We start from the raw sequence: 25,900 nt of genomic DNA, 5'->3' as shown, positions 1-25,900 counted from the left end.
AGGTGGCGGCCTTTTCGTGGTGCTGGTCCCGCCTCCCGCTCCGCACGGCCTGGCCGCGGGGGGAGCCAGCGCCGCTCGGCCCGCCCGGGCGCTCTGCGGCGGCGGTGGCGCTCTATGGCCCAGCGGGCGCGGCCTGCGCGGGGCGGGCGCCTCGCGCCGCTCCTACCGCGGCTCCCGCCCAGCGTCTCCGAGGAGCTGCGGGGCCTGAGCGGACGGGGGGAGGAGACGGGGATTCACAAGCCATAGGATATCCCCAGGTGGGAGGCACCCGCCAGGCTCATCGAGACCAGCTCCTGTGCGCAGCACACCCCAAGAATCTCACAATGTACCTGAGAACGCTTCTTCAGCTCAGGGTTGGTGCTGTGAGCACTGCCCTGCGGAGCCTGTTTCAGTACCCAGCCACCCTCTAGGTGGAGAACTTTTCCTGATACCCAACCTAAACCTCTCCTGACACAACTCCATGCCATTCCCTCGGCTCCTGTCACTGGTTGCCAGAGGGATCAGTGTCTGCCCCTCTGTTGCCCCTCATGAGGATGTTGAAAACCACAATGAGGTGTCCCCTCTGTCTCCTCCAAGCTGGACAAACTAAGTGCCCTCAGCTGCTCCTCATAAGACTTCCCTTCCAGACCCTTTACCATCCTCGTGGCCCTCCTTTGGATGTCTTTTTATATTGTGGCACTCAAAACTGCACGCAAGGATTCGAGGTGCGGCCACACCAGCGCAGAGCAGAGAGGGAGAATCCCCTCCCTGGACGAGCTGTCGGGGCTGTGCCTGATGCACCCCAGGGCGTGGCTGGCATCAAGCAAAGCATCACCAGCCAGTCTAAGGAGGTGATTGTCCTGCTCTCATCACTTCCATCGCCCCAGGGGTCATCCACTATGTGACACTGCCACGCAGCACCCCCAGCCTGCTCACACCTGTGTGGCTCTTGGAGAGGCCTGAGGAAGTGGCACAGAAGAACAGAGATTCCTCCAGTGGGAGCACATCAGGTCCCCAGTGTGGTGTATCCCATCCTGTGAGGTGGTCACATTGAAGTGAGGAAGGCGTCTAAATTCAGTGCAGAACTACTCCAGCACGACTTACCTGGTCCTAATTTATTGCATCGAGCATAGCTCCTTATAAGTCTCCGAGTCCTTTTAAAAGTTAATTATATTGTGTGACTGTGCCACTTTGCCACTCCTCAGCACTGCAGAGCATTGGGATCATCATTTTTGAAACCCACACTCTTGATAGGATGTTGAAACACGGGAAAAGGTGCCGTAAAAAGAGCTGGCAAAGGTGTGGGGAAAAAATGCTTAAAATAGTTGCAAGGTCAAATATGTAAGTAGCTCAAACTTAGCAAAAGAAGAACACTAGGTGGTGACTTGGCCATATTGCATGAGTGCCTGTATAGAGGGAAAAAAAAGCACTAAAAAGCTCCTGAAGTTAGTGAAGGAAGGTTTAACAAGAACCATGGATGGATTCAAATATGTAAGACACAGCTGTGAGTCTGGCTGACCACTGGAACAAACTGCCAACTGAGCAACTGCACATTAAAACTTGGTGATTTTCAGGGACATACCATTTTAAATGCAGGTTTTGCCTCAATTTCTGAAAAACTGCTGAAAAAAATTCTGAAAAATTCCTGAGCTCAATAAGTAGATTTGAGATACCTAGGTATCTATGGAATACGAGGTAAAATTCCAGATACTGTATCCAGAAAAGCTCAACATAAGTTGACTGTTTCATACCTAACAGTGCACCTGCAAGATGCTGAAAGGCAGATTGTTGTGTTGGAGAAGGTTTCAAGAACTCTTATGTGCTTGTACTGGCACAGGTTTATGGAAGAAAAAATCCTGCCATTCAAACTGAAAGAAATGAGTTTGTAGGTTCCTTTGGAAGCTTGTCCAGCAGATGTGCCCGTGGTATAGAGGCCAGGATGACCAGAGGTGGACAATAGGTTTTATGTGAACCATTAGATTTTTGAAATGAAAAAGAGTCTTTCTGCCAGCTTCTGGCACTTGATGGTATGACTTGCAGTAAATAAATAAATTATACCAAGATTTGAGGTAATGAATAGATTTCCAAAGTTATGCTTTTAGTTTAGAAATATAAGCAGGGGACCTTAAGGCCAGCTTCTCTGTGGTGCTCCATGAATACACTCTAAGTGTATGAGAATTTGACAGAAAATGAACAAACATGGTTTTGATTTGTCCTCTCTATTAATCCTCTGTCATTACTAACAGACAGGATGCAGCTGTAGAGAGAACAGTCCAAAACTAGCCAAAACAGAATGGAAAAGGAAATCTGAAAAAATTCCTGTAGTAATCACACAATCATAGAATGGTTTGGGTTGGAAGGGACCTCAAAGACCATCTTGTTCCAATCTCTTGCAGCAGGCAGGGACATCTTCCAGTAGACCAGGTTACTCAGAGCCCCATCCAGCCTGGCCTTGAAACCCTTTGGCAAAAGACAATCCCACCTCCTTCCTCCCCACCACTGTCTTAACTGAACAGCTCACTCAAGCCAATTTCCCAAGAAGTTCTGTCATACAAATGTTTACTCTACTCTTAGTTTCATAATATCTACTTTTCTCAGCAGTGAGTCTGGCCAAGCAGCACTGTCACTTGGTGGCTGGGACCCTGAGCCACCAGCTGGCTTTATTAGACAGGAAAGGTTTTCTGATTATAATTTCAGTCTCACAAAGAATTGTGTTGAACAGTAATGATTTCACTTTTTTTCATATAAAACTTAAATTGACCGTCCATATTAATAGACACAAATAAACATTTAAACCACAGAGAGACCACAGTTTAAGAATGCCTCAAAGACATTTTCACAGTAAATGTTTATTTTTGTTTCCTATGCATATAATTATACAATTAAGTATTTTTAAAGACTTTTTTTTGTCATGTTCTGTTATATGTAAACTGGTAAAAGAGTTCAACAAATGAACTGAAAATATCGCAAAAACTCAGAGCTAATTGAAAATCTGTAAAATAATATTTTCATTGAAATGGAATTGACTCAACCTACCAGAGAGCCAGAATGGTGTGCAGGTAGTTATTATTACACCAGTTGTTTATTTCCATGCCCAACAGCGTGTGTCTTATTTGTGTAACCACAGCCTGGTTATTTTGACATGTAGAGCAGCATGAAAATGGCTGGAGGCTGCTTGGCCAGCAGCCACGAGCCATGGCTGGTCACACAGCCACGATGTGCATAGGCACAGTGGGTATTCTTCAGCGGCTGTACTGCAAATAAACATCTCTTGTTTTCTTTCTTTCTTTTCCAGACTTTCCAAGCTGTTCACTGCTGATACATACGATGTGTCTGTGACTTCAACGATGCAGAACCCCTCAGGAGATGTCTATAAGGTAGAAAGTGGGTCAATGAAATTATGCAAGGAAAAGTGTTTAAAAGGCTGAAATTGCAGAAATCGTTTCCTGTGGTCATGCTCACTTAAAGCATACATTTTAGCTTTTTAAAACATGTGATTGCATTGAGTCAGGCTTATCCTTAAACACTGAACAGACTCACAAATCTGTTCTCAGGCCCTGCATGGAGAGCAGATTTGCCTTCTCATAACTTAATTTGTTGTATCATTTGGGTGTCTGCTTTTCAAATTAGTTGAAACACAACGTTAATAAGAATATAGGAGAGTCTGAGACAGAAGAGTTATGAATACCTGCTAGAGGGAGGGAATGGCAGGGCAGGAAGGTGGAATGGGTGTAATGAAGAGACATGCAGAGTTTTTATTTTTGCACTCTGTAGATTTTTTCTTTGCTCTTACTGAACATGTACACATTTAAAGAACATGATGTTACAATGAAAAAGAATAATTTGAAGATACTTTCTTTTAGCTTCATAAGCATCATTTAAAAAAATACATATATTTAATCCAGGCTACGGACACTATTGAATGAGCAAATTGATCTCATAATCGTATTTCTTAATGGGAAAACTTAATGAGGCACTACCATGTAATTTAGACCTCTAAAATATGATGTGGTAAAGCCTAGGATGAGTAGCTAAAAGATACAGATGTTTTATGTGGTTTTTATTATCAGATTAAAAATGTTTCTTCTTCATTTTGGGAGCTGATTAGTAATGAAGATAATATAATATGAGCAATTTTGCAGAAAATTGCCTTGTCCTGATTCAATATCATGATGTCAGAAGAAGTCAGACAATGCTGGGGGGTGTGTGAACAGGATCCTTGTGTTGTGTCTGCTCGGCTTGGCTGAGTACAACCAGATGGGGTCACAGTATTTCCACAGCACAGGCAAAAACGAATTTTGTGCTCTGTACTACAAAGTCTTGCAGGGGATTCCTTGTGGCTCCAGGCTTTGAGGAATGGAGAGGAGTAGTGCAAATTTTGGGGATTAGAACAGTGACAATTGCTGCTTTTCTCTACAGCTGTAGCTACCACACCTCTCCTAAAGCAGCCGCCACCGCACTTCTCCTGAAGGCTGCCTTAGCAGGTTGTATTGCACAGGTCCAACACTTTGCTGGTTGTTGGTAGAAACAGAGGAGACTCAGGATGTTGTTTTTATTAGTTTTCAAACGGTGTTTCCGACCCCGGGAAGAAGGCATGGGAAATGTACAAAGCTCACAGGAACGTTTATCGCCCTCTGCAGTGGTTCACGCTGTGACAGCCTACCTTTCGTGTGTGTAAAACCTGCACCAGTGCTTTTCTGTGTCTGAAACAGGCCTTCAGCTGGGTTCTACCCACTCTGCTGCGGTTCAGGAAAGACACTGGATGCCAGCATAGGGCAGAGAAATAAGGTCCAGGGTGGATGTCTGTGAGAGAAGCTGAAGAGTGGTGTTGCATAGAGAAAAGGAGACTCAAGGGAGACCTAAAGGACAGAACAGTTTTCAAGTGTTTAAGACAGCTGCCGCAAACAAGGGCCTAAACTGTGAATAGTCAAAATCTCTGATTTGAGGCAGGAAAACAGACCTTCCAGACCCGGAATAAAGACACTGGAATAAAGCTCTATGTCAACCTAATGTACTTGTGCTGCTGTGGAAGTGCTGCAAAGTAAAAGTCAGTCTCCTGACTTCTGAGTTTGTTGTATACCATAAATAACATGCAAAACCAGAATAGCATAATGTATATTGAAAATAAGATAGCTTCTTAATAGTCTTTCCATTTTAAAATTGATTTGTGTAAACCAGCCATGTTGTAAATAAGGATTTTTGATATGACAGTGTTCCTTTGGAATAATCTTTGCAAGGACATTTCCAAGCATACATCTTCAGAGCAAATAATATCTTCTTTTAAATTACACATCCTTGTAACCGTGGTTAATGCAGAACCAAGCTGATACACAAATCACATAATTAAAGATATTTAACAATATCTTGTGAAAGAGGTTGCTCAAATCTTAATCTTTCCTGTAGGCATCTGGATTTCCTTTTCCTTGTGCCACATATATACACAAATTTTCCCCTTCTTCTTGCTGTGAGAACCCTTTCCTGTACCTATAAACAATTCAGTCCTAGATACTTCTGTCTCCTACTGACACATTTTCTATTTTCCTTTTATGTAACTAATCTGCAAAAGTACTTCTTTGATCTTTGCTGCTGCTTAGGTTAATCCTGCATTTCTGGCACACTGTTGTCATGCAGTTTTCTTTTGTGCTATTAACAGGTACAAGTGTTTTGAGATAACAGTGTATCAATGAAGATCATTGTAGCTACATTTTGTGCTTATAACAATATAATTGATATCTAAATAAAATCTTAATGACGAAAGGTAGACATGGAAATATAGATGACAGCTGTGTACGAGTTACATGAGCATAAGAATATTTACAAACTGAATGAAATTGTGACTTGTTTGAAGTTCAAGGGAAACTTTGTCAGTAATTTGCAGTAGAGCCAATATTCTGACTTTTCTTCATTTGACTTAGGTGAAGTTTCTGAGGGAAAGATAACAAGGGAAGCAATTAGCATCATACAAATTAATTATGCTGTCTAAGGTAGGAAACATGTAACAAATGCAATGACCAATATTGAAAATGCTCTGAAGTGTTACACTTACAAAGAAATTTATTGATATTTAGAGAAACACAGAATTCACTGCCAGATAAAAGGAATGAGCTACAATAGAAATGGGCCATGTTAGCATTTGTTGCTGTGCCTTCTATGCTGGCACAACTGTGTAGCTGAGCTGTGGGTTGGACTGAGAAACTGATCCACTTTAAGTGTTTTGGTAGGTATCTTTAGCCCTATAAATATTTGGGTCCATGTATTTCCATCCAGTGACTGCAGGATGAATGAAGAGGGGTCCGATGGAAAATGAGGAGTCCTGTCACCAGTATTGTTTTGGAAAACTTCACCTCCTGCTAAATTTCCATAAGGACATTAGAGCTTTTCTTACACAGCAAAAGTTTATTGTTTGACTGCTGAAATTAGTACATTATTGTGAATTTTGTACTATTTTTTAAAAATAATGTTTGAGAACTGTGTCTTTCTATACCGCCTTTTTTATATTTTTAAAATTTTTAAGTATGTTTGATTGGAAGGAAGTGACTGTTGCCTCTGAAGTAAACTAAAGTTTGCATTTGCCTGGAGTTTTGGTTTGGTTTTGTCTGTAGTGTCACCCTGTGGTGTTTGGATGCTCTCCTGGCTGTGCACTGCCTTGGCTGGTAAGATGCCATGGATACTGCACAAGAGGGATGGATCCTTGCTGTTTTGGAGACTCGAATGAGATCTACCCCAATGTCATTAGATGGGGGTAATGGCAGCTCGCTCCTTGTCCATTAGATAATAGCACTAGCAAGAACTACTGAACCTCAGCAAAATGAGTGTGTATTTAACCTCAAGATTGTGAAATTGTGTCAGTCTGTTGAAAAAATGAAGCCACAACATTGACTAATTAAGATATATAGACATAAATATATAAAATTACTATTAACATATAAACCACTAATACATAAATTAATTTCAGTTGCATGTGACAATGGAAAATAAAATACTACTTGCATGTGTGAAATTTCATAACTCCTGGGATTTACCTTGCCTAACTTCACATGCTTAAATGTCAGGTCAGGTGAGTTCAGCTCTAAAGGATGGATTAGTGCAACCAGGTACTGTATACTGGGTTTTTTAAGAACAAGTTCAATAAACTTCTGACAGGAGTTACTTCAGAATAATTGGCACTGTTTTGGGTTAGAGAGATGGACTTTGCAGCTACATTTTGGGTGGGAAAATGGTCCAATGCTTGTGGTTTTCTGTTGAGGCAGGAAAACCTGAAAATAAAAATAGCTAAAATTAAGTTCATTGTCCAAGCTGAGAAAACACAGAAGAAAATGGGAATCAGGGGAAAGGAAGTTAGGCTTGATACTGTTGATGCTATTTCAGTGATTGAAAAGATATTAAAGAAATTCACATGAGTATAGAAAATACTGTTCTAGAGTAATAGAGGGAAAAATGGAAGAACTAGTTGAGGGTAATGCAGGGCCTACTTTATACACTTCCTGCTGTGATCTCTCACTTTTTAGCTATTATAAAGAGTAGTGAAATAATATTTCATTGTGCAAAGTCAGCATCATAAACTGGCCAGCAGAATTTCAGATTACTTTGATTTTGCTGGATTTCATTTGTATATTGTTTTATTATTGTTCTCATGAAACTGTTTTCAAAATCAAAAAAGAAAAAGCCTATGTGGAATACAGAACTTCTGTTGTTAGCATTTTCTCAAGAAGTGGGCCAATACAAAAAAAAAAAAACATGAAAAGAAAGTAGACTGCTGCATGCTTAGCAGGTAACTTATGGAAAGTGTAAGGTAAGTTTTAACTTTACTTTGAAGCAGATTGTACTTTTAAGTAAAGCTATAGCAACTCCTAAAAATACACTGGGACGCGTATAAATGTGCTGGATAAAGATGCCAAGTAATTAAAATGGAAATTTAGACTTTGTGTTATATTGTTTATTCCCCACGAGGGAAATGTTTTGGAGGAGCTGGTACCCCATTTAGACTTCTGAGTGCCACTGGTGTGGCATACTGACTGTGGTCATTCTGCTTCCACTTCTAATTTAAGCTCCTAGTCTTCCTAGTTTTCCTCTGGTTTAATTACAGAATACAGACTTCCCTGCTGGGTGACTCTGGACACGAGCTTTGCACCAGTAGTCTCTTTATTCTTTCCAGAGGACACTGTCCCTTCTGGTGACTGTCCTCCCTGGTGACTGTCCTTTCTGCTGGTGAAAGAAGCAGCTAAAAAGGGGATTGGTGCTTCATGACATTTAGACGATCTGAGTAACTCCCCTTTCCTAATCTGATCAATTTCAGCCCTATAAAATAGCATTTGTGGAGGATGGTAAATACTTCTCAGTCTATGCTTTCTCCTTTTCACAGCCTCCTCTCTGCTAAACTTGTTTAGTACAAACTCTTTTTCTCTCTCCACATGCTTTTATCACTGTTTTTGCAAAAATCTTCCGTACAGCTTGTGCTTAATAGAACAGTCGTCTTTTATCTCTCTCCTTCACTGATTCTCCATCTGTTCTCCATCCAAACCGAAGCTGAAAATTTATCCTCTGCTTTGCATAAATCTCTTCAGCACTTCTTCCAGTGCTTTTATTGCTTTGAATTTTAACTTTACAGCCCTGTGATAGACACTAGATAAGATAGCTCTGCACTGCACTGTTCTCCTAAATCATTACCTGAAAACAATACTTCTTTTTTCAATTGTTGTCCATTTTAGAGTATAGCTATATGATTTATACACTTGTTTTCAAGCATATGTGCATAACAACATATTCATAAATGTAGAAGCAGTTCTATTCTTTAACATTATGCATTTTTAATTGATGTATAGTATTTTTTCCTAAGCCTTCCTAAAAAAATTTAAGTGTCTGACAGGATAAACTGGAGTCCTTGTTTGTTACCAGACTATTTGTGCTGTGTGATGATGGCACCTTCAGGCAGATTGGCTCCTACTTAATCTTTGAATCATACAGCAGAGAAAGCAATGTCACCGAAATACAGCAAACACAGAAATTCGTTAAGCGTCACTGAACTAAGGCTTTTAATTTTACAGCCAGTTATTCCCTGAAACTAATTGTTTCATCATCTGAAAGTTTATTTGTCCTTTTTTGGCTCCACCAAGCAGAACCAAACCAAACTTTGATAGCTGTTCAAAGAATCTCCTTTCATTCCTGATCTCCTCAACACTCAGAGTGTTTTAGAGTAATGCATGAAAAACTAAAATGGTAATGTGACAGAATGACTAAGAAATGTCTAGTTATAACTTTTGAGGCATCTTTAATGCCTGGATACTTGCTGATCTCTGCTAGTTCAGATTTTCACCTTCCCAGAGTTCCCCTGTAACATTTTGTGTGTTTCATTAACTTCAATTCAAGTGGACCAAAATATGGGAATATCACCCATAGAAGATAATATTTGTGAGAAAAATTTCATTGTCATTTTTACTTTATTTGAGCCTAAGTAGTCCTCTAAAATACATCCTCCCATCATCCTAGTTAGTTATAATTAAGTTTTATTTTGCTTGGCCATAACATAATCATTGTAAATACCCAAGACTTGTGAGACACAAGGATGTTATTCAAGGGTATTTGCAGGATTAGAAACATCTGCGCCTTCGAAATGTGCTACATTGTTTAGAAATCTGATCATGTCTTCCCTCGCCATGCTATGTCTGTGAACCTCTGTGTTACTTATTTGATTTCAGTGATTTGTGCTGATTTCAGTGAAGGAAAGCATGACTTAAACCAAATTTTTAAAGCAGTAGTAATACAAATACCCATTTGAACACAATTCTAATGCAAAGAAGCAGGAAATCCAATTAACCCGGTAACTATAAAGTAACTGATGTCTTTAATACTTAGAAAGTCATATTTATTTGTTGTTTGGGGATGTTTTTTACAATCAGGAATGCTTCTTGAGGCTACTTAAAGAGAACTTTGCAAACAAGGTAGTACAAATATACACCACTGTATTGCATGCCTGTGGTTGTAGGTGATTTAGAATGATGATTCCTTTGTCCCTGGGAGGATACTTGCATGAAGAAGACATTTAATTCAATGAAATTAAACTGTTTACTTATTTCAAGATTTGAAACTTATGAGATTCTTGGCTGCATCACTGGAATGATACTAATGCCAAACCTCCAAATCCATTAAAGTCCTTCAGAGTGTAGATCTACCGTCTCGATCCCGCCTTCATTTGGGGTGAAGTATTGTAACTGGATTTCAGTATCTGTGCCCTATGAACGGGCTTGCCATGGTTCCCAGGAAGGGAAAAAAGACTCCCCAGGAGTATTAACAAGACCCAAAATGCACAGTATGAAAAATAACTCCTAACAGTAACTTAAGTGTCCTTCTTTTTCTGTTTCCCTGGCTGTACAGGGTGAAGCAGGAATGCCTTTCCACGGTTCCAGCAGTACAAAATGCCCTTGCACACATGGCTGCACGCTATACTTTATCCTTTGCATTTCAATGAGGAAAAGTTAGGAAGTTCATTCAGTTCTTCCCTTATGCCTATTTCTCTCACCATAATCACAACAATTTAGTTTCCATGGATCTGCCTGCCTGACTCTCACCTGTATCTGTATTGCCTCTTGTCTCTGAGGGTGAGGTTCACCTGGCTAAATGTAAATGTTTGGGTTCAAACCAGTCCCCCTGCTTGTGTTTGCAGTCAGTGGAAAGGAACAGGCACTTATTTACTTATTTAATAGGAATAGTTCACCATGATCAGTTTTTAGAAATCTCTGTTAGGGCATGAGTAATCTGCTGTAGAAGTGCTTTTCTGTTTTCTACTGATCATACAGGAGCGTAGATGAAAGGTTCACTGTAGCCACCTGCCTTTAGCCAAATGAAATTTACATTCAACTTCTTTGATCCTTAATTTATCTTGCAAGATTTTTTCTTTCTCTTCTGTGTGCATGTATAAATCTACATGCTGTGTAAGACACTACAGGAGACAGTGATGCAGCCTTTTTAGTAATTGAACATTTTCATATAAAAATTAAGCATTTCTGAAAATGTTGCAGGTTTCCATGGGATCCAGCTGGAACAGAAAAGAGCTTGAAGCAATTTTCTTCCCCCCCCCCCCCCTTCCCTATCCTGGTTTTCCTTAATGAATATAAAGGCTCTTTAGTTGTATTTTCTTTAGGTTTTATGTTGACTGTACACCTGCACCAGCTAGATTTGTTATTACTGCATGATTTTTAGCGTAATAGTGTTCCTCCAAGAACATCGTGACCTCAATCAAAGTAGACAATAGTCTCTCTGCTCCAGTCCAGGACAGCCATTAATAACAGCAGCTGTGGTCAACTTCACTGTAGGTCCAGTCCTTCAGAAGAAATGGTGAGGGTCCAGCCAACCTGAGGATGTAGCTATAGTGTAACCATGCCACAGATTTTACAGTTACAACACACAGAAAGTAGTGAAGAGAGCTTTCTACTCTCTCAGTGTCTGAGACCACAGAATGTCTCTGTATCGTAGGAGAAAAGAAGGTCATTGGGGTTCTTTGTTCAGAAATTATGTCACTCTGCTTGGTGGTCGCATTGGGATGCTTTTTTTGTAGGAGTGACCTCCACAGACTTCTGAACTGTCAGTTCCATCCCTTATGATTATCTCTTGTGTGGCTTTGAATATTAATGGCACAAAGCCATCCTTGTCTGCAGTGAGCACAATCCAAGAAGAGCCTACAAAAATTAAGCAAGAAAAAGAAAATGAGTGCACTGCTCTGGTTACGTAAATGTAGAAGCACATTTTTAAAAGTCAGCAAGCAGGCAGAGCACGGGTTCTTTTTGTGCACTAAACCCTTATTACACTAATGACATTAAGGTCTGACAATCCGTGCTCAACACACCTTTGTGCAAATGCAGTGAGGGGCTAAATGAAAGGTCTTGCAAGGTTTGAGGCATTTTGTCTCTTATTTAAGTTCAAACACAAGGTGCATCTTTTCTAATTCTAATGAAATGCAAGTATCTTCATCTTCTGAAAACTCAGCCAGCCTTTCCCTGCTGACTTTTGTTCTAGTGGCATCTAATTCTGTTCAGCCTTTTCACTCATCTGCTCTACCCAAATGATGAAGAGATTATAAAAACTGGAAATGTTGGCAACAAAAATGATTGTGCCGTACTTGTTCTAGAAGGGAGTAGGGGTCTCCATCTCCTTTACTGTCAAACCGTTTGGTATATTTTCAAATTCATGTAGAAAATAGAAGCAAATAGACCTTGAAGATGATTTACAAAAGATTATTTACAAAAGCTGCTATGGTAAAATTTCCTGTCTTTTAATTATTTATTGAATCTTCTCATAAAGAGAATGAACATAATATGGATGACATTTTTAATCCTTCTTTTTTTCTGAAAAAAAAAAAAAAAAAAAGAGACAAGATTTAAAAACTAAAATACATCAAAACCTTTTATGTTCTCTTTCTGTATTGCATAGAAGTTGAAAAGAAAACTCCCCCCACTTTGTTTTTTACTTTTCTTAGCAAATTGGCTTTAAAATGAAGCCTTTTTTTTTTTTTTTTTTTTTGTGATTCATCTGGCTTTCTTTTTGGCTGGATATTGCAGTTCTTATAGAAAAGAGTGAATTCTCTATTTGTCTTTTGTTTTTCAGTTTGACATGTTATGGAAAAAAAAAAATCTGTGGCAACTAAAAAGCATTCTGGGAGCCCTTGTACGACACACTTTCCTTAGAACATGTCCTTAGATCCTGCCATTATTGATCAGGGGCATTAGCTGGGATATGAGGGAAAGAAAACCCTGGTAGGTTCTGTGTTGAGATTTTAAATTTTGGGATATAAAACTGTTTCTTAAACGGAATGTGAAAAAAAGAAACTGTAGAAAATCCAAATGAACCATCCTCAATTTTTTTCAGTCGTAACAAAGCATGCTCCTGGGCAAGGTAAATATCCTCTTCTTAAACTACTTCAAAACCACTTTTCCAGGCTGGTTGTATGTTGTCATGTCACCATGTTACATCATAAGAAGATTGTCTTTCCAAACCATGAATCTTTTATCTTCTGCTCTTAATACTTTCTTTCTAAATCTGGACAGACTTCAGATTCTATGAGCAGTGGGCCTGAAAGTGGAAGTTCTACTGTCCAAATGGATATTACATACAATTGTCAAATTGATGAAGCATACTCTTGTGTCAGACTCTTGGGACTTCCTATTTTCATCCATGGAAATGCTGGAAATTCTCAGTGTCATTGGTACCACTTGCTTTCAAGCATATCCCATGGAACATTTCAATGGAAAAGATTTGTGCAGAGTATAGTACCCTTTTACTGTGAACAATTATTATGATGATGATGTGCCAAAAAGAGAGACTCCTGTGTGCTGTTACCATGGCACTACACAACAGACTATATTTAGCTCAGGTAATGGTATTACAGTCCTGGGCTTAAAGTGCAAACAATGAGGCCGAGCTCATTGCTCTTTTACCTCTGATGATCTTAACAGCATTGCTGTGGGCATGAATTTAGCTTACAGTCATGAAGCTTTTCCCTCCAATCTATTAATGCTTAAGTGTTTACTCACAGTAAAAAAAGCCAGGCTGTTATTATAATACAAGCATGCTTTTCATTACATCCCATTTAATTATATAGTATTAAATGATGGGAGTGATATTTTTAAACTTCGCATTTAATATTTATGTCTTGTGTCAAAAGAAACTTTTAGGAATATAAGGAAGTACCAGCCAGAACTGCATAAACAGCTACACAACTACTTCTGCTCCAAACCTTATAATTTTGCAGAATTTTAGTGAGTTTTAGAAAGATTCTTGTTTCAGTTTTTCTTTTGGCTGTAAGCAAACAGGCTCAATATCAGAAAATCGGAGCAGAAAGAGGGATGCATTAGGATGATTGTGAGACATTATCTTTTTGATATCTCTGAAGTCTAATACATGAAACTGAGGAGAGGTGTTTTGCTAATTAAATATTCAACTATTCTATAGAGCTGAAAATAGGTTTTCTGAGTCCCCTTGTTTATTATGGGAATTTCTTTCCAAAATCAAGAGCTGGAAATACAGGCCAAAAATGGTCTCCTCCTTGCCCTGCAGCACTGCATCATGTTGCTGCAGAAGCCTGCTGGGAAATAGCTCAGGCCTCAACAGCAGGTGGAGTGGATATATGCTTCCACTGCACTGCACAGTCAAGGAAGATTCCTGACAAAAATATGGAACCTGCATATCCTTGTCTTCTGCAACAGCCTCAGAAAGAGGATCATAGTAGACTGTGAAAAGCCACCAGAAGCATTATAAAGAAATGGCTAAAAAATGGCAGTGTTGCTGACAAGGTGTCACACAGAACAAGCAGGGACAAGGCAATCCAGAGACCAGTCTGGGGCCAGGGTTCCCCTTGTGGCTTCTGTCCTTACGAGTTGCTCAGTGGCGACTGGTAAAGATGCAAGACTGGCAAATAGGAACATTGAGCTTCATTTTTAATCTTACATTAAAATAATCCCAAATGCTACTTGATACATAAATATGTATCATATTCTAAGAGTGAATTTTTCTCCAGCCTACACTCCATTGCCAGGTCTGAGACATTCCTGTAAGGATGGGGGAAGCAAAATGCCGAAGGGTCTCAAAGAAGCCATTCTACTTCCAGGCAACACAATGTACTGATTATTTTCTCAGCCTTCCTTTGTAGAGGCACCTAACATACTACTCTGCTAATAGGTAGTTCTGCAGGTAGTTACTTAGCATTTAAATGATTTCAAGAGACTCTGCTGTATTTCAGACAAGGGAAAACACACACTTGCCAAAAAACGTTAGTTAGCTCACTTTACTAAAGTCTGGGGTAATTATTCTACCACAAATGTCTCTTTTATGCTAAAAATCTCAGGTGAAACCAGATAGCAGAAATAAAAAGAACATACCATGTTTCATTTCAATAACAGGCAGATCAAACAGCTGCTGGACTAAACTCAAATGGATCTTGCCATCACAGAGGAGAACATCTTTCGTTTCTTCAGTAACTGATCCATTCGGAAAGCTTTTCTTCATATGCATGTATATAAAAGAAAAGATCTTGTTAATGGCTTAGACATTGAGCCTGAGTTATTATAACCATTCCTCTGCTCTTATTCCTTTAAGTTCTTTAGTTATTTTGCCTTTTCTTTGTCTGTCTTTCCTACAGTTTATAGATGACATCATCATGCAGGGCCATTCTAAGCACAATCTCACAGTTTCATGTGAGGAGGATGAAAATGCCTCTTTGGTTTTTGCTTTGTGAGTTTCTGCAGCTCAAAGCTGCCTCAGCCCTGTATACGAACTGCCCTGGGGTGCGCATCTGTGCATCTGTTGGGCCTCCCTGCCTGAAGCCAGTTAAGTGGAAGGCAATACCTGGAATAACGTTGTTCCAGATGCTGCCAGAGTAAAGGAGTACACTGCTCAGTTTCAGCAGTATGTGTGGGTGGGTTTGAGAGCCACTGGGCAGCTATTCCACCCTGGTAAAATAACCTCAGGGTTATTTTGGCACAGGAAGTATTGCAGAGAGACTGGACATAGCAACAGTCTCTCTGAAAAGCTGTCACAGAAAGGTAGCTTGGAAATCCTGTGACTTGCTTTGAGAGAGAGGGAATGTATGGATTTACAACCCTGGAATTTACTCTGATATTCACTGAAAGAACACACTTGAATATAAAGGTGGCTTGTTTGTGCTTCATGAAATTTAGGTGGCCCTGAGAATCAACATCTTTGTGTTTCATCATTCTGGTTACTACAAGGTGCATGGATACAAAATAGTTGAGCTGCTATCGTCATGAAGTGGATATATATGTGAATTTACATTTTCCTGTCTGCTATCATTTGAAAGTCCTTTTAACATTAAAAACTTTCCAATGACTCAATGTCATTATGAAATAGATGTGAATTAGACATCTTCTTCTAAATAATATTGCTATACTTTGTCCTGTGAATTTCATTTTGTTCTTTCCATGCCTTCTCCCTGTGTAGTTCCATGTGTTATGTTTTGCTTTGTTTCTTTTTCTTTGGCATCTTTATGTTTGCAATACTCCCCGTTTTTACATATTTGTTATGTGAATAAACAGTCTATTTATCCAATTTCCTAGACCCTTGTGTTTTGTACATTCAAAACGGATCCAAAGTAATATTTTAGAATGGGTTGAAAGGATCTCATCTATCCCAGCTCCTCTTCTAGTCCTACCCTGTGTCTACTTCATACACTTGAATCTTTCTTGCTAATGTAAAACTTACAGTTGAATGAATTCACAACTGCATCTTCTATTTGTGTGCACAGTAATCTAACCTTTGACTAAATAAATGTCTCTTGTAATGCTTGTCTTCATTTCTAATTGTGCTGTCTTTTGACAGTTGCTCTCTCAGTGAACGTGTGCTTCTTTGCTGTGTAACAACCTTTCTAAATAAATCCCTTTCACTTTTCTGTACACAGTATTTGTGCTGTCATGCAACCACATTGGATTCTGTAAATCAGAATATCTGTCTGTTGCAAACGTCTTTTTCCCCACTCTGGTATAAATTGCTCATGCAGATAGTCTATGGCTGATTGCTATTTATTTATTTATTATGATTGATTTTTTATGTAAGAAACATAAAAAAACCTTTCCATTAAAAACGTGAACTTTCCAACTTTCTAAGGTCTTCTTATCTTTTTCCACATTCAAAACAAGCAGAAATTTGTTGCTGCATAATTAATAAAGGATATACCTAAGGAATGCATCAAGGAACTTTTATTTTCTTAGTCATAAACCTATAGCAACTTTTTTTTACAGCTGTAACCATATAAGAGAACTTCTTTGTAAGTTTTAGGTATTTCCAAATTATGTAGTACTAAATTCTGTTGAACCTAAACACACCTGAAACTCCATGGGCTGAATGTTTGGCAGTGAGCATGTGCTTTGCATAGGCATTGCAAAGATGCTCTGCCTGTGCAGGTATTTGTGCAAAGTTTTGTCATTGCTGCAGATTGTGGACTAGCACATCTAACAACTATTTAATTTTCCTGAGTTCAGTTTAAAATAGCAGAGTTTATTCAAACTGGAACTTCAATTAATGAATTATAGAAAAAAATGGACTGTAAATGAGACAGGCTCACTGCCTTGGTCCAAGTGGTCCATTTTTTCATGTAGATATGCTCCAACTCAGGAATTATCAGAAAATAATCCAGCTCTGTTTCTCTTGACTTGAAATCAGTTGAATGGAAATGTATACTCAGGATGAATTTGTTCTAGTTTGTTTCCTACTTAGCCTTGCACATTGTTACTGGAACAGCCACTGGAAATAGAAGACATTTTTGTATACACAAAACTGCACGACACCTATTTTTTATCCTAAACAGTTTTTCAAGTACAAACCTGAAAGATCAAGTCTTGGTTGCATCACTTGTGAGTGTTCATATGAACTATTTTCTTTGTCTTTGTAATATACTTCTGTTTATAATGATAAATTTTATTATCTTATACATTTATTTTTGACTTTTTACAAATTTTCTCAGGTCAAGAATCTTACTTTGTTATAATCTTCTAATTATTTAGCCTTTTTGTTTAATGTTTAGTTTAAGTGATGATAATGTGCCTTCTCTTTGAGGAATGTGTTCACACACGTCACATCACAGATTAACTGATTTAAGCCTGTACCTTCTTGTGAGGCAGGTAACTCTTAGTATCCCCTTTTTATAGATGATCATGCCATTACACAGGGAGCTTAAGAGATTTACTCAAGGTCATGGAAGTAATTTGTGACAGAGTTAGAGGTACAATTAAAAGCTTGCCTTAGTACTTCCCACTTTTATGCCTTAACCGAAAGTCAATTTTTCTAGCCAAATCTAGATTTAATCCACCTCTTCCCAAAATCCACATCTGTTTTTGCTATGTTGTTATTTATCTCTAGTAGGAGTTAGAGAATTTGAAGTTTCTGGATTAAAATCCCATGTGTTAGTTGCTTTATCCTAGATCAAAGTTTATTGGTAGGCTAAGAACACGTTAATCACGGAAGAAACAAATTTTTTCAGATTAAGTTTCTTTAGCCAACTTCCTGCAGTATGTCAAGTCCAACTCTCCTTCAACAAAAATCCAACAAAAAGGAACGGTCAACTCAATAATTGTTTTCCTTTACCCGTGTCAGCCTGCCCGGTCAGATTTTATAGCCTATAAAGGGTGTTCTGGGCAGCAGCCAGCTCATTGCAGCAGTGCCAAACTGTCTTTCAAAACCCACATTTTGGATTGCAAATATGTACGAGAAGAAAATAATTTACTAAGGCAAAAAGGATTCCTGGATGAGATGTTACACACCGTATGTCTGCACAATAAATGAGCATGCCTTCTCTCCCTTTTTTAACCCCACTGAGCAGTCTGCTGCAGCTGGTTCTGTCTCTTGACCTTTTCTTCATTCGTCTTGTATTTCCTAATGCACTGCCTACACTCGCCTGCATGCTGAGGTCATCTGAAGGAACTTCAATTCAACAACTGATGAAAAAGTGAAGTAAATGAGAATGTGCTACCAATCAGAATTGTTTTACTGACACTGGGTTAGCGATCAGTTGAAGTCTGATTGTGTCTTTCTTGCCCATGGATGTCTAGGAATGTAAAATGTTTTTCAGATGAGACCTGACAGCTGTGTGCCCAGTACTGCATTACGTGCTGAAGGATGTGCCTCACTGATGTGCCACACACTGCCTTTGTTCTTTTCATAACAATATTGTAGTTTGGATTCACAGTCATCTTGTAGTCACTTAACATGTACAAGCTTTTCTCATCCTTGGTTGTTTCCAGCTCATGAATATCCAGTTTAAAGCAGAAATTTCATCTGTTAATCCTGAAATATATTACTATGCACTTTATATTAGTTCATTTAGTTCATTTCAATCCTATTTTTTTTTTGAATTCTAGATGTTAAATAATAGTAATCAATTTACAGGTGTGAAATCCTGATCCTTTACTGAAAATGTTACTGACTTTATGTCATATGCAGATTTTATAAGCATAACTCAGCAGATCATTAATGAAACTTTTAGATGAGCCTGAAAATCCATCATGAGAAAATCCACTAGTAATTTTTTTCCATTTTCTTCTGTATTATTATAACTATTACTATCTCCCTTGCAGCTAATTCCTTAACCATCTTATTTTTCTTCTATTAATCCCTATTCTCTGCTGTTGAACAAATTATTTCCCCAGTGGCTTGATTTCAAGTACTGTACTGAATTACAGGTATTTTAAATATTCTTCATCTCCTTTGTGTTAATAATCTGGTCTTTTCTAAGGGAAAGGTATCAGGTTAGTACATGTATTGCACAGTGAATAGTGCTGTAGTTGCGTAGGATTCTGCTTTCATTCTTTTAAACCCTTGATTTCAACTCTCTGTGTTGTTGATTTCAACTCTCTGTGTTGTCCTCCTCTGGTGATTTCAAGTTTGATACCTTAGTACCCATTAGTCAGCCTGCTTTTACCTTGCCCCCCATATTCATTGTGCAAGATGAGAAAAATCTAGTAAATTAGCTAGATGTGGGGATTCTGTGCCAGAAGACAATGAAAAGATACTTAAACAGCTAAGGAAGAGAGCATTGAAGAGGAAGGAGAATTACGATTTACATTCAGAGTACTGTGTCTCATCGAGCCTTGTGCAGCATTGCCATAGGTAGTGCTCATTAGGTTTGGCAGCTTGCACTGCTCCCCTTCCCTGTCATTATTTCTGCTGTTGCTGTGATTCCTGCTTGCTTTTTGGTAGATTCTGTTTTTATTGTGGTGGAGATACTTGTATCTTTCCTTTCCTTATGTGGGACATTCCAATCGCAACCTTAATTAACCTGGCAGAGAAGCATAAGCCTGTAAAATGTTTACGCTGGAAGAGATCTGAGGTGCTCAGAGGTGCTTAAATCCCAGAGCAGTTTGCATTTATAGGGCACAGCAGCATTCCAGGTGACGTGATGCTGGGATTTCTCTCCTCTTGGCTCCCTGTTAATAGTTCTGCAACTACTGTTTCAGGTGTACTGTCATCTAAGATATACCTTTTGTGCTTGTGCTTCCATGATCTTTATGTATGATCTTTACTTTCTTTGTGCAGTATGAAAACTTGGCTTCATTTTTGACATTGCATGTTCCTTTCCTTTTGCGTCTGCGTACCCAACAAACAAATCATCTGCTCTAACAAAAGGAATTGTGTCTCCTCTACAAAGCATGCTTGTCTGCTATTGATCAGTTTCAGAACACTGTTGACAGAATTTGCTCATAACAAATTCCTCAACCTTTGCTCAAAATGTTATCCATGCATTAATCACACTTCCTCTTGACGACTGCAGGTCTTTCTTTTACAGTCATCCTAAATCTCTTCCTTCTAAATTTCAGGATAGCTGACTAGTTTCTTACTCCGGGGAGCAGTCATATCAGCTTCCTCTTCCATCATTTTCATGTCTTAACTTTCTGTGGCTCAACCCGAGTCAAAATTGCCCTTTGGATTTCAGAAAGGTTCATGGTCTTATTACAGCTCATCATTGAAGCCTGGTCTTCGCTCATTTTATTGTGCCCCCCTTATATTCCCCTTCTTTACGTCATGTATTTCTATCAGAACTTTACTGCCATATGTTTGGATCCTTTCTGTTCATCTCCCAGATATGTGTAAAAAAAAGTTTGCTTATTTTATAGCTGACCTTGGCAATAAAGTTTCCCATAGTAAATTGCATGAAGGTACTATAAAAGTACAAATTGACTTGTATACAATTATTGGTGAGTGCTAAGAAAAGAAAATCATTGTGACTAATTACTGAAAAGATATTATTTCCTGTTTAATTATGCAATATATGCTCTCTCTGATATAAACTTTTGACATAATACTGCTTGTGAGCAAAATGTAGTAGTTTAAAGATATTCTTCAGATTAGGATGAATCTTATTCCTCCTGGAGAGGTTTGCCTAAATGACTTTAATTTGAGATCCAGATTGGCTTTATTTCCACTGTAATTAGCTTTTGAATGAGAGTAGTTTAAATATTCTGCAGCTGTTTCCTTTCTGGGGGAAAAGGATGATAAAAGTATCTTTTTGCAAACTGAAACAGAAAAAAATCTGTGACAGATCCTCTTTTTTTTTTTTCTTTTTAAATAATATCTTCTTATTTCATTTGTCTGTCTGCCCTCCCACACTCCCCTGAATCACAAGCCTGTATGTGATGAAAGAGCAATAATATTTGCTTTTCAGGGTTGAATGATCAAGTTACCTCTGGTGGCTGAATGCTATTACACAAGTGATAGTGCAGTGACATTTCCAAAGTGTGAATGATCGTGGTTTTCTTCTATGGCTATGGGCTACAATGAATACAAATTCTGATAGCACTGCATAGATGTGACTTCAGAGGAGTGACAGGCAGGCTTGCACTAACAGGATAAACAAAGGTTTTGAAGACTATTAAGTGAGCAGGCATTATGAATTATTAAGTAATAAATGTTTGTTTTCTTGTTTTAGTTTTCTAAGCAGAACAGGAAATACATATAAATATGTCAGTAATGCTTCTGCACAACAGTTTTCGTAATTGCTCATTAATTATTGCTACATTTTTACCTATTATATTTTAAATTTTCATTTTATTTTATAAATGCATAAATAGGGTTATGCAGTTCTGATCATTATATTCTTTAGTACCATATATTTCTCAATCAAGACTGAGCCTTTGCTGTGCTGGGGATTATACAGACACTTAAGAAGACATACACTTGGCGCAAAGAGCTGGAAGATAATGGCCATATTATTGACTGGACTGCAGTGTTCCTAAAGCTGAGAATGTTTTCCACTGGCTGATATTTATATCATAAGGCAATAAAGCTATTTCCTGACTTTTTGCTCTGTGAACACAGAGTCTGGCTGAAACCCACAGCCCAGCTGGTCTCTGAGCTCACAGTGCACTAAACAGCTCCTGAAGGAGGAACAAGGTTCAGATGTCTGAATATAAACTAATCAAAACAACTATTTCTCTGAAAATTATGAGCTGCCTATGAAGCAAATATTTCCCTGTCTGTAGACCTTTTTGCCAAGTCTATTTTTCATTCTTTTTTGGCATCATGCTGTGATCCTGTTAGATTTCAGTAGAGGGGCTGAACTATGGAAGGCATTAGTTGAGCCTTCCCCAGGAAAGCTGTGTGTGTGGGAAGGCATTAGTGGCACTTTTTCTGAGTCATTATAATGTGCTGCTAGCAGTGCTTGCTGCTGGCTTAATGTGAAACTAACCTGTTCAGATAAATAAGTCTTCCTTTCTAAACATAGTTTTTCTAGCAGTATTTTAGAAGCACTTAATTTTGTTGTTGTTGTTGTTTCCAAAGAAAAATACAGGTTAACCAATTCTTACTTCTTGTGCAAGCAAACGTGCACAGTGACTTCAGATCTTAGATTAGTATTTTGTGTCACAAATAAAACTTCTCTTGGGAAAGGTTAATCCAATTGAATCCTAGAAATAGGGCTGCTTGCTAAATAAATAAGTTGATGTATGGTAAGAAATCAAAATTAATTTGAACATACTGGAGAACAGAAGGGCTTGCTTCTTGGCCAATAAAATCCTAAATTATTTAAAATAGACATGTTGCTTTTTCACCAGAATTTGTATAACATGTTCAAGTTAAATTACTGACTAATTCAGATCAAAAGCTTTGCTTTTATCTAGAGAACCCAACATACCAGAATCTGCTTAAATGACAAGTAAACAGTTGCTAAAAAGTAACGAACATGATTGAATTGAGTCACCATTCCCTTAATGTGTGTTTAAGGAGGGCTACTTAGATGTCTGTATGGATTCCTTTAAAATAAAAGGAAGTAAAATTTTTTGAGAAATAAACACTTCGGCATCATCACAATGCACTATATTATTTTGACATAATGCTGCTTATGTTGCAGTAGATAAGAATGCATTTATAATTGGCATCTACATCCTGAAAGGGAAACCAGTTTTATCACTACCATCAGCATATTCAAAAATCTGATCAGTATAATGTTAGTATTCCTGTGAATAATATTGAGAATAATAGATAGAAATAATTACCCAACCTACATTCCTTAGTTGAAATTCTTATTGAAGCCAGTAGGAAATTTGCCAAAAACAAAGGTAGATAGGAAAATGGTTTGACATTCTTATACTTATTTAATGAAATCATAATTAGATATTGATGGATTTTTTTTTGTTGTTGTTTGAGGGTTTTTCTTCAGAAAATTTTAAGTGGTCATACGTTTTACAAATTGTGTATGTCCGATTCTGCAGAGAATAGTGTTGAGAAATCAAAGTAGAAATAAGCCAAATTAATGTCATGTCCATTTAAATTTTCCATAAATTGAGATTCAATACTTCGTTTCAGTCTTTCTGTGAGTCTGGTATCTTCAGACTCTGGATTTGAGCTCAGGTTTAAATTTATTACATTTCTGGTAAGCTACTGTAGCCCCATATTCATCAGCTTATCTCTTACTAAACTAAACTAAAATACAAGCTTTTTGTAGAATAACAGCTCTGGCTCTGTTCTCTCTGACAGATGCACACAAAATCAGCCACTGTCCAAGACAATTGTGCATGATCAAAGAACAAACAGACAAATCTCCCATGTGAAGTATCCTATAAACTACCCATATTATCCTGAGTTACTGTTCCAATGACAAATTATAATTCCATTTTAGATTAAGCTTGATGCCAAATCTAGGTTACATTTCTCATGGGTTGATAAGAATAAACTGCATCCTCTTGATTTGAAGCTAAATAAATACAAGATTGTTTAAAATTTTGGTTCCTATCACAATATTTCTAAGCTGACAAGATGTTACCTGGTAAGTGACATGCACAACAGGCGGTTCCTGGGAGCACGGGTAGGCTAAAGATATCCTCCTCCCGTTCCTAGCAAAGTCTGTTATTTCAGAAAGACTCAGCTGTAACTCATTGAAACTGCCACAAAGTCTCTCTAAATTTCTAGATATGTGACTCATTCCCCTTTCACTTGGCAAATTGTTGTTTTTAGGATAATTTGGTGTTTCTTGGATCACATTGAACTGCACTTTAGGGGATGTTGGTCTGCTGGAAATCCTGCTAGGTGATCCAAAACCACGAAGAGACACTGAGCGATTTGTAGGTTCAGCATCCAATGTTTCCAAGGCCACCGAAGAGTCACCTGGGAGCCTTTTTTCATCCAGGTCACTCACACTTGATGAAGAGCTCTGCTCATAACTAGGGCTCTTTACTTCTTCAATGAGTCTTCTCCTGCCACTCGGAGATTGAATAACTGTTCTTCTTGGTATTAACAACTCCCTGCTTTGAGGTTGGTCTTCTGTGGCAAGATTCTCAAAGAATTTTCTTTTTTCAGGTATATTAATAGAGGATTCAAAATTATAAAACATATTCTGCTTAGTTTCAGGCAATGCTGAAGAGTTTTCTTCCAGCATCAATTCTTTAACCATAAGACGTATTATATACCTGTCTGAACTTGAAGATGGAATGAGATTAGGCTCAGGGAACCTCTGCTTGCCAATCAGAATCAATAAGAGCTTATCTGTTAAAAAGCATAGGCCCTTTGGTCTTTCATTTTTTTCCAGCTGGATTTGTTGAATGTGAGGCATACAGGAAGAGGTAACTGAATACACCAAAACAATATTAGAGGTATTAGAGGCTACTGCCACAATCTGAGCTCTAAGGTCAAAAGCCATTATATCAGGAACCAGAATACCTGGGATCGTGACTTTTCTGGTGGTCGTTACCTTCCTCTCAAAAGTCACCAAGATCAAGTGAGAAGAATCTTGACCATTTGCTGCTGCAGAGTCTTTGCGTTTCAGAGTAATGAGAGGACTGGGATCAGACCGACGGTGGTTTGCAAGGATATGGGTTAAATCCACAGGACCTGATGAAGAAGAGGCGAGTGAATCAACACCTGATCTATCTGAATCTATGGACTTTCTTCGTGTGTCCATGGAGTATTCCTCATCACCAAGCACCAGAGCAGTGTGTGAGATTAAAGAACCAGCTTCTGTACCAGAGGGCACATCAAATGCAATGCCAGCATTGAAACCACAGATATTATCTAAAGGAAGCTCAGTCGCTACAGCAATTTGGAAATCCAGTGTGGCTTCTATAGCGCAGATATAACCTCCCACATCAAAAACTGGGCAAAAGGAGCAGATATTTAGAGTTTTCTGAGCATTATCCCATATGTAGGAGTGCAGAGCACTGCCTATAGCAACTACTAAACGATTACCATCCTTAGTCCAGCAAGCACAGTGGATGAGTCCGCTGCTTTTGATCTCTGCCTTAACCCGTGTATTGTCAGTACGGACAGCATGCAAGACTGAAGCATCTCGTTTTGTAAGCACAGCCAAGACCTCCTTCTTTGGATGCCAGACACAGCCCTGAGAAAGCAGTGGAAATGGCTCACCAACTTCACAAGTCTGAGAAATCAAGGGCTTTTTCTCCTCTGCACTGCTGTACACCAGCTGCCAAATGCTTACGTGCTTTTTGTGCTGAACAGCGAGCAGAGCTGGGGTGTCTGTAGAGCAACATGGGCCCCAGTAAAGCCCATGAACATGTTCAAATTGACCAACAATGCTGGAGTCTCCAAACTTCAGCTCTCCGTTTTGATAGTATAAGGTAGTCAGTATCACTTGCTTCCCATCTGTCCAGGCGATTCCATGCACAGGGTGGATAGCTTGATATAAAGCATTGAGGCCGGTTCTCAGCAGCTTTGCCTTTCCCAGATCCATCTTTTTAAGCTTTCTTTCTAATAGTGGTTGTTCCAAAGTAGAGAATCCATGGAATTCACTTGCAGATCACCATGAGAAAATTTTTTTCTCATGTCTCCTGTCCCTTCCTTTCCAGCATCAAGCTGTTTTTTCTGCTGATAATCCAACAGTCTATATTGTGAACTCCTCAGTAGGCCCGCAGCTGCTCTTCTAAGTATAAATCCATGTCAAAGCTGCTTTGGCTATGTCTTTTCCTGGGAGGAGTTATCA

General features: G+C 38.7%; 1 protein-coding gene across 1 annotated transcript; it reads right to left on the bottom strand.

The window, feature by feature from the left end:
• Nucleotides 1–9,824: 9,824 nt before the first annotated feature.
• On the bottom strand, nucleotides 9,825–25,861 carry LOC121666925 (WD repeat and coiled coil containing). The gene is made up of 3 exons (XM_042032947.1): nucleotides 23,732–25,861; nucleotides 14,847–14,967; nucleotides 9,825–11,651 (listed from the first exon to the last, which is right to left on the bottom strand). Exons 1-3 carry the CDS (start codon nucleotides 25,649–25,651, stop codon nucleotides 11,485–11,487), a joined length of 2,208 nt encoding a protein of 735 aa, XP_041888881.1. The 5' UTR covers nucleotides 25,652–25,861; the 3' UTR covers nucleotides 9,825–11,484.
• Nucleotides 25,862–25,900: the final 39 nt, after the last annotated feature.

The sequence above is a fragment of the Corvus kubaryi genome, unplaced genomic scaffold, assembly GCF_017639235.1.
Source record: "Corvus kubaryi isolate FWS band 111438036 unplaced genomic scaffold, C.kubaryi_AGA036_p1.0 37354, whole genome shotgun sequence".
Taxonomy (NCBI): Eukaryota; Metazoa; Chordata; class Aves; order Passeriformes; family Corvidae; genus Corvus; species Corvus kubaryi.
Note: the sequence above shows the minus strand (reverse complement) of the source record. Positions and strands in the feature narration are given on the sequence as shown.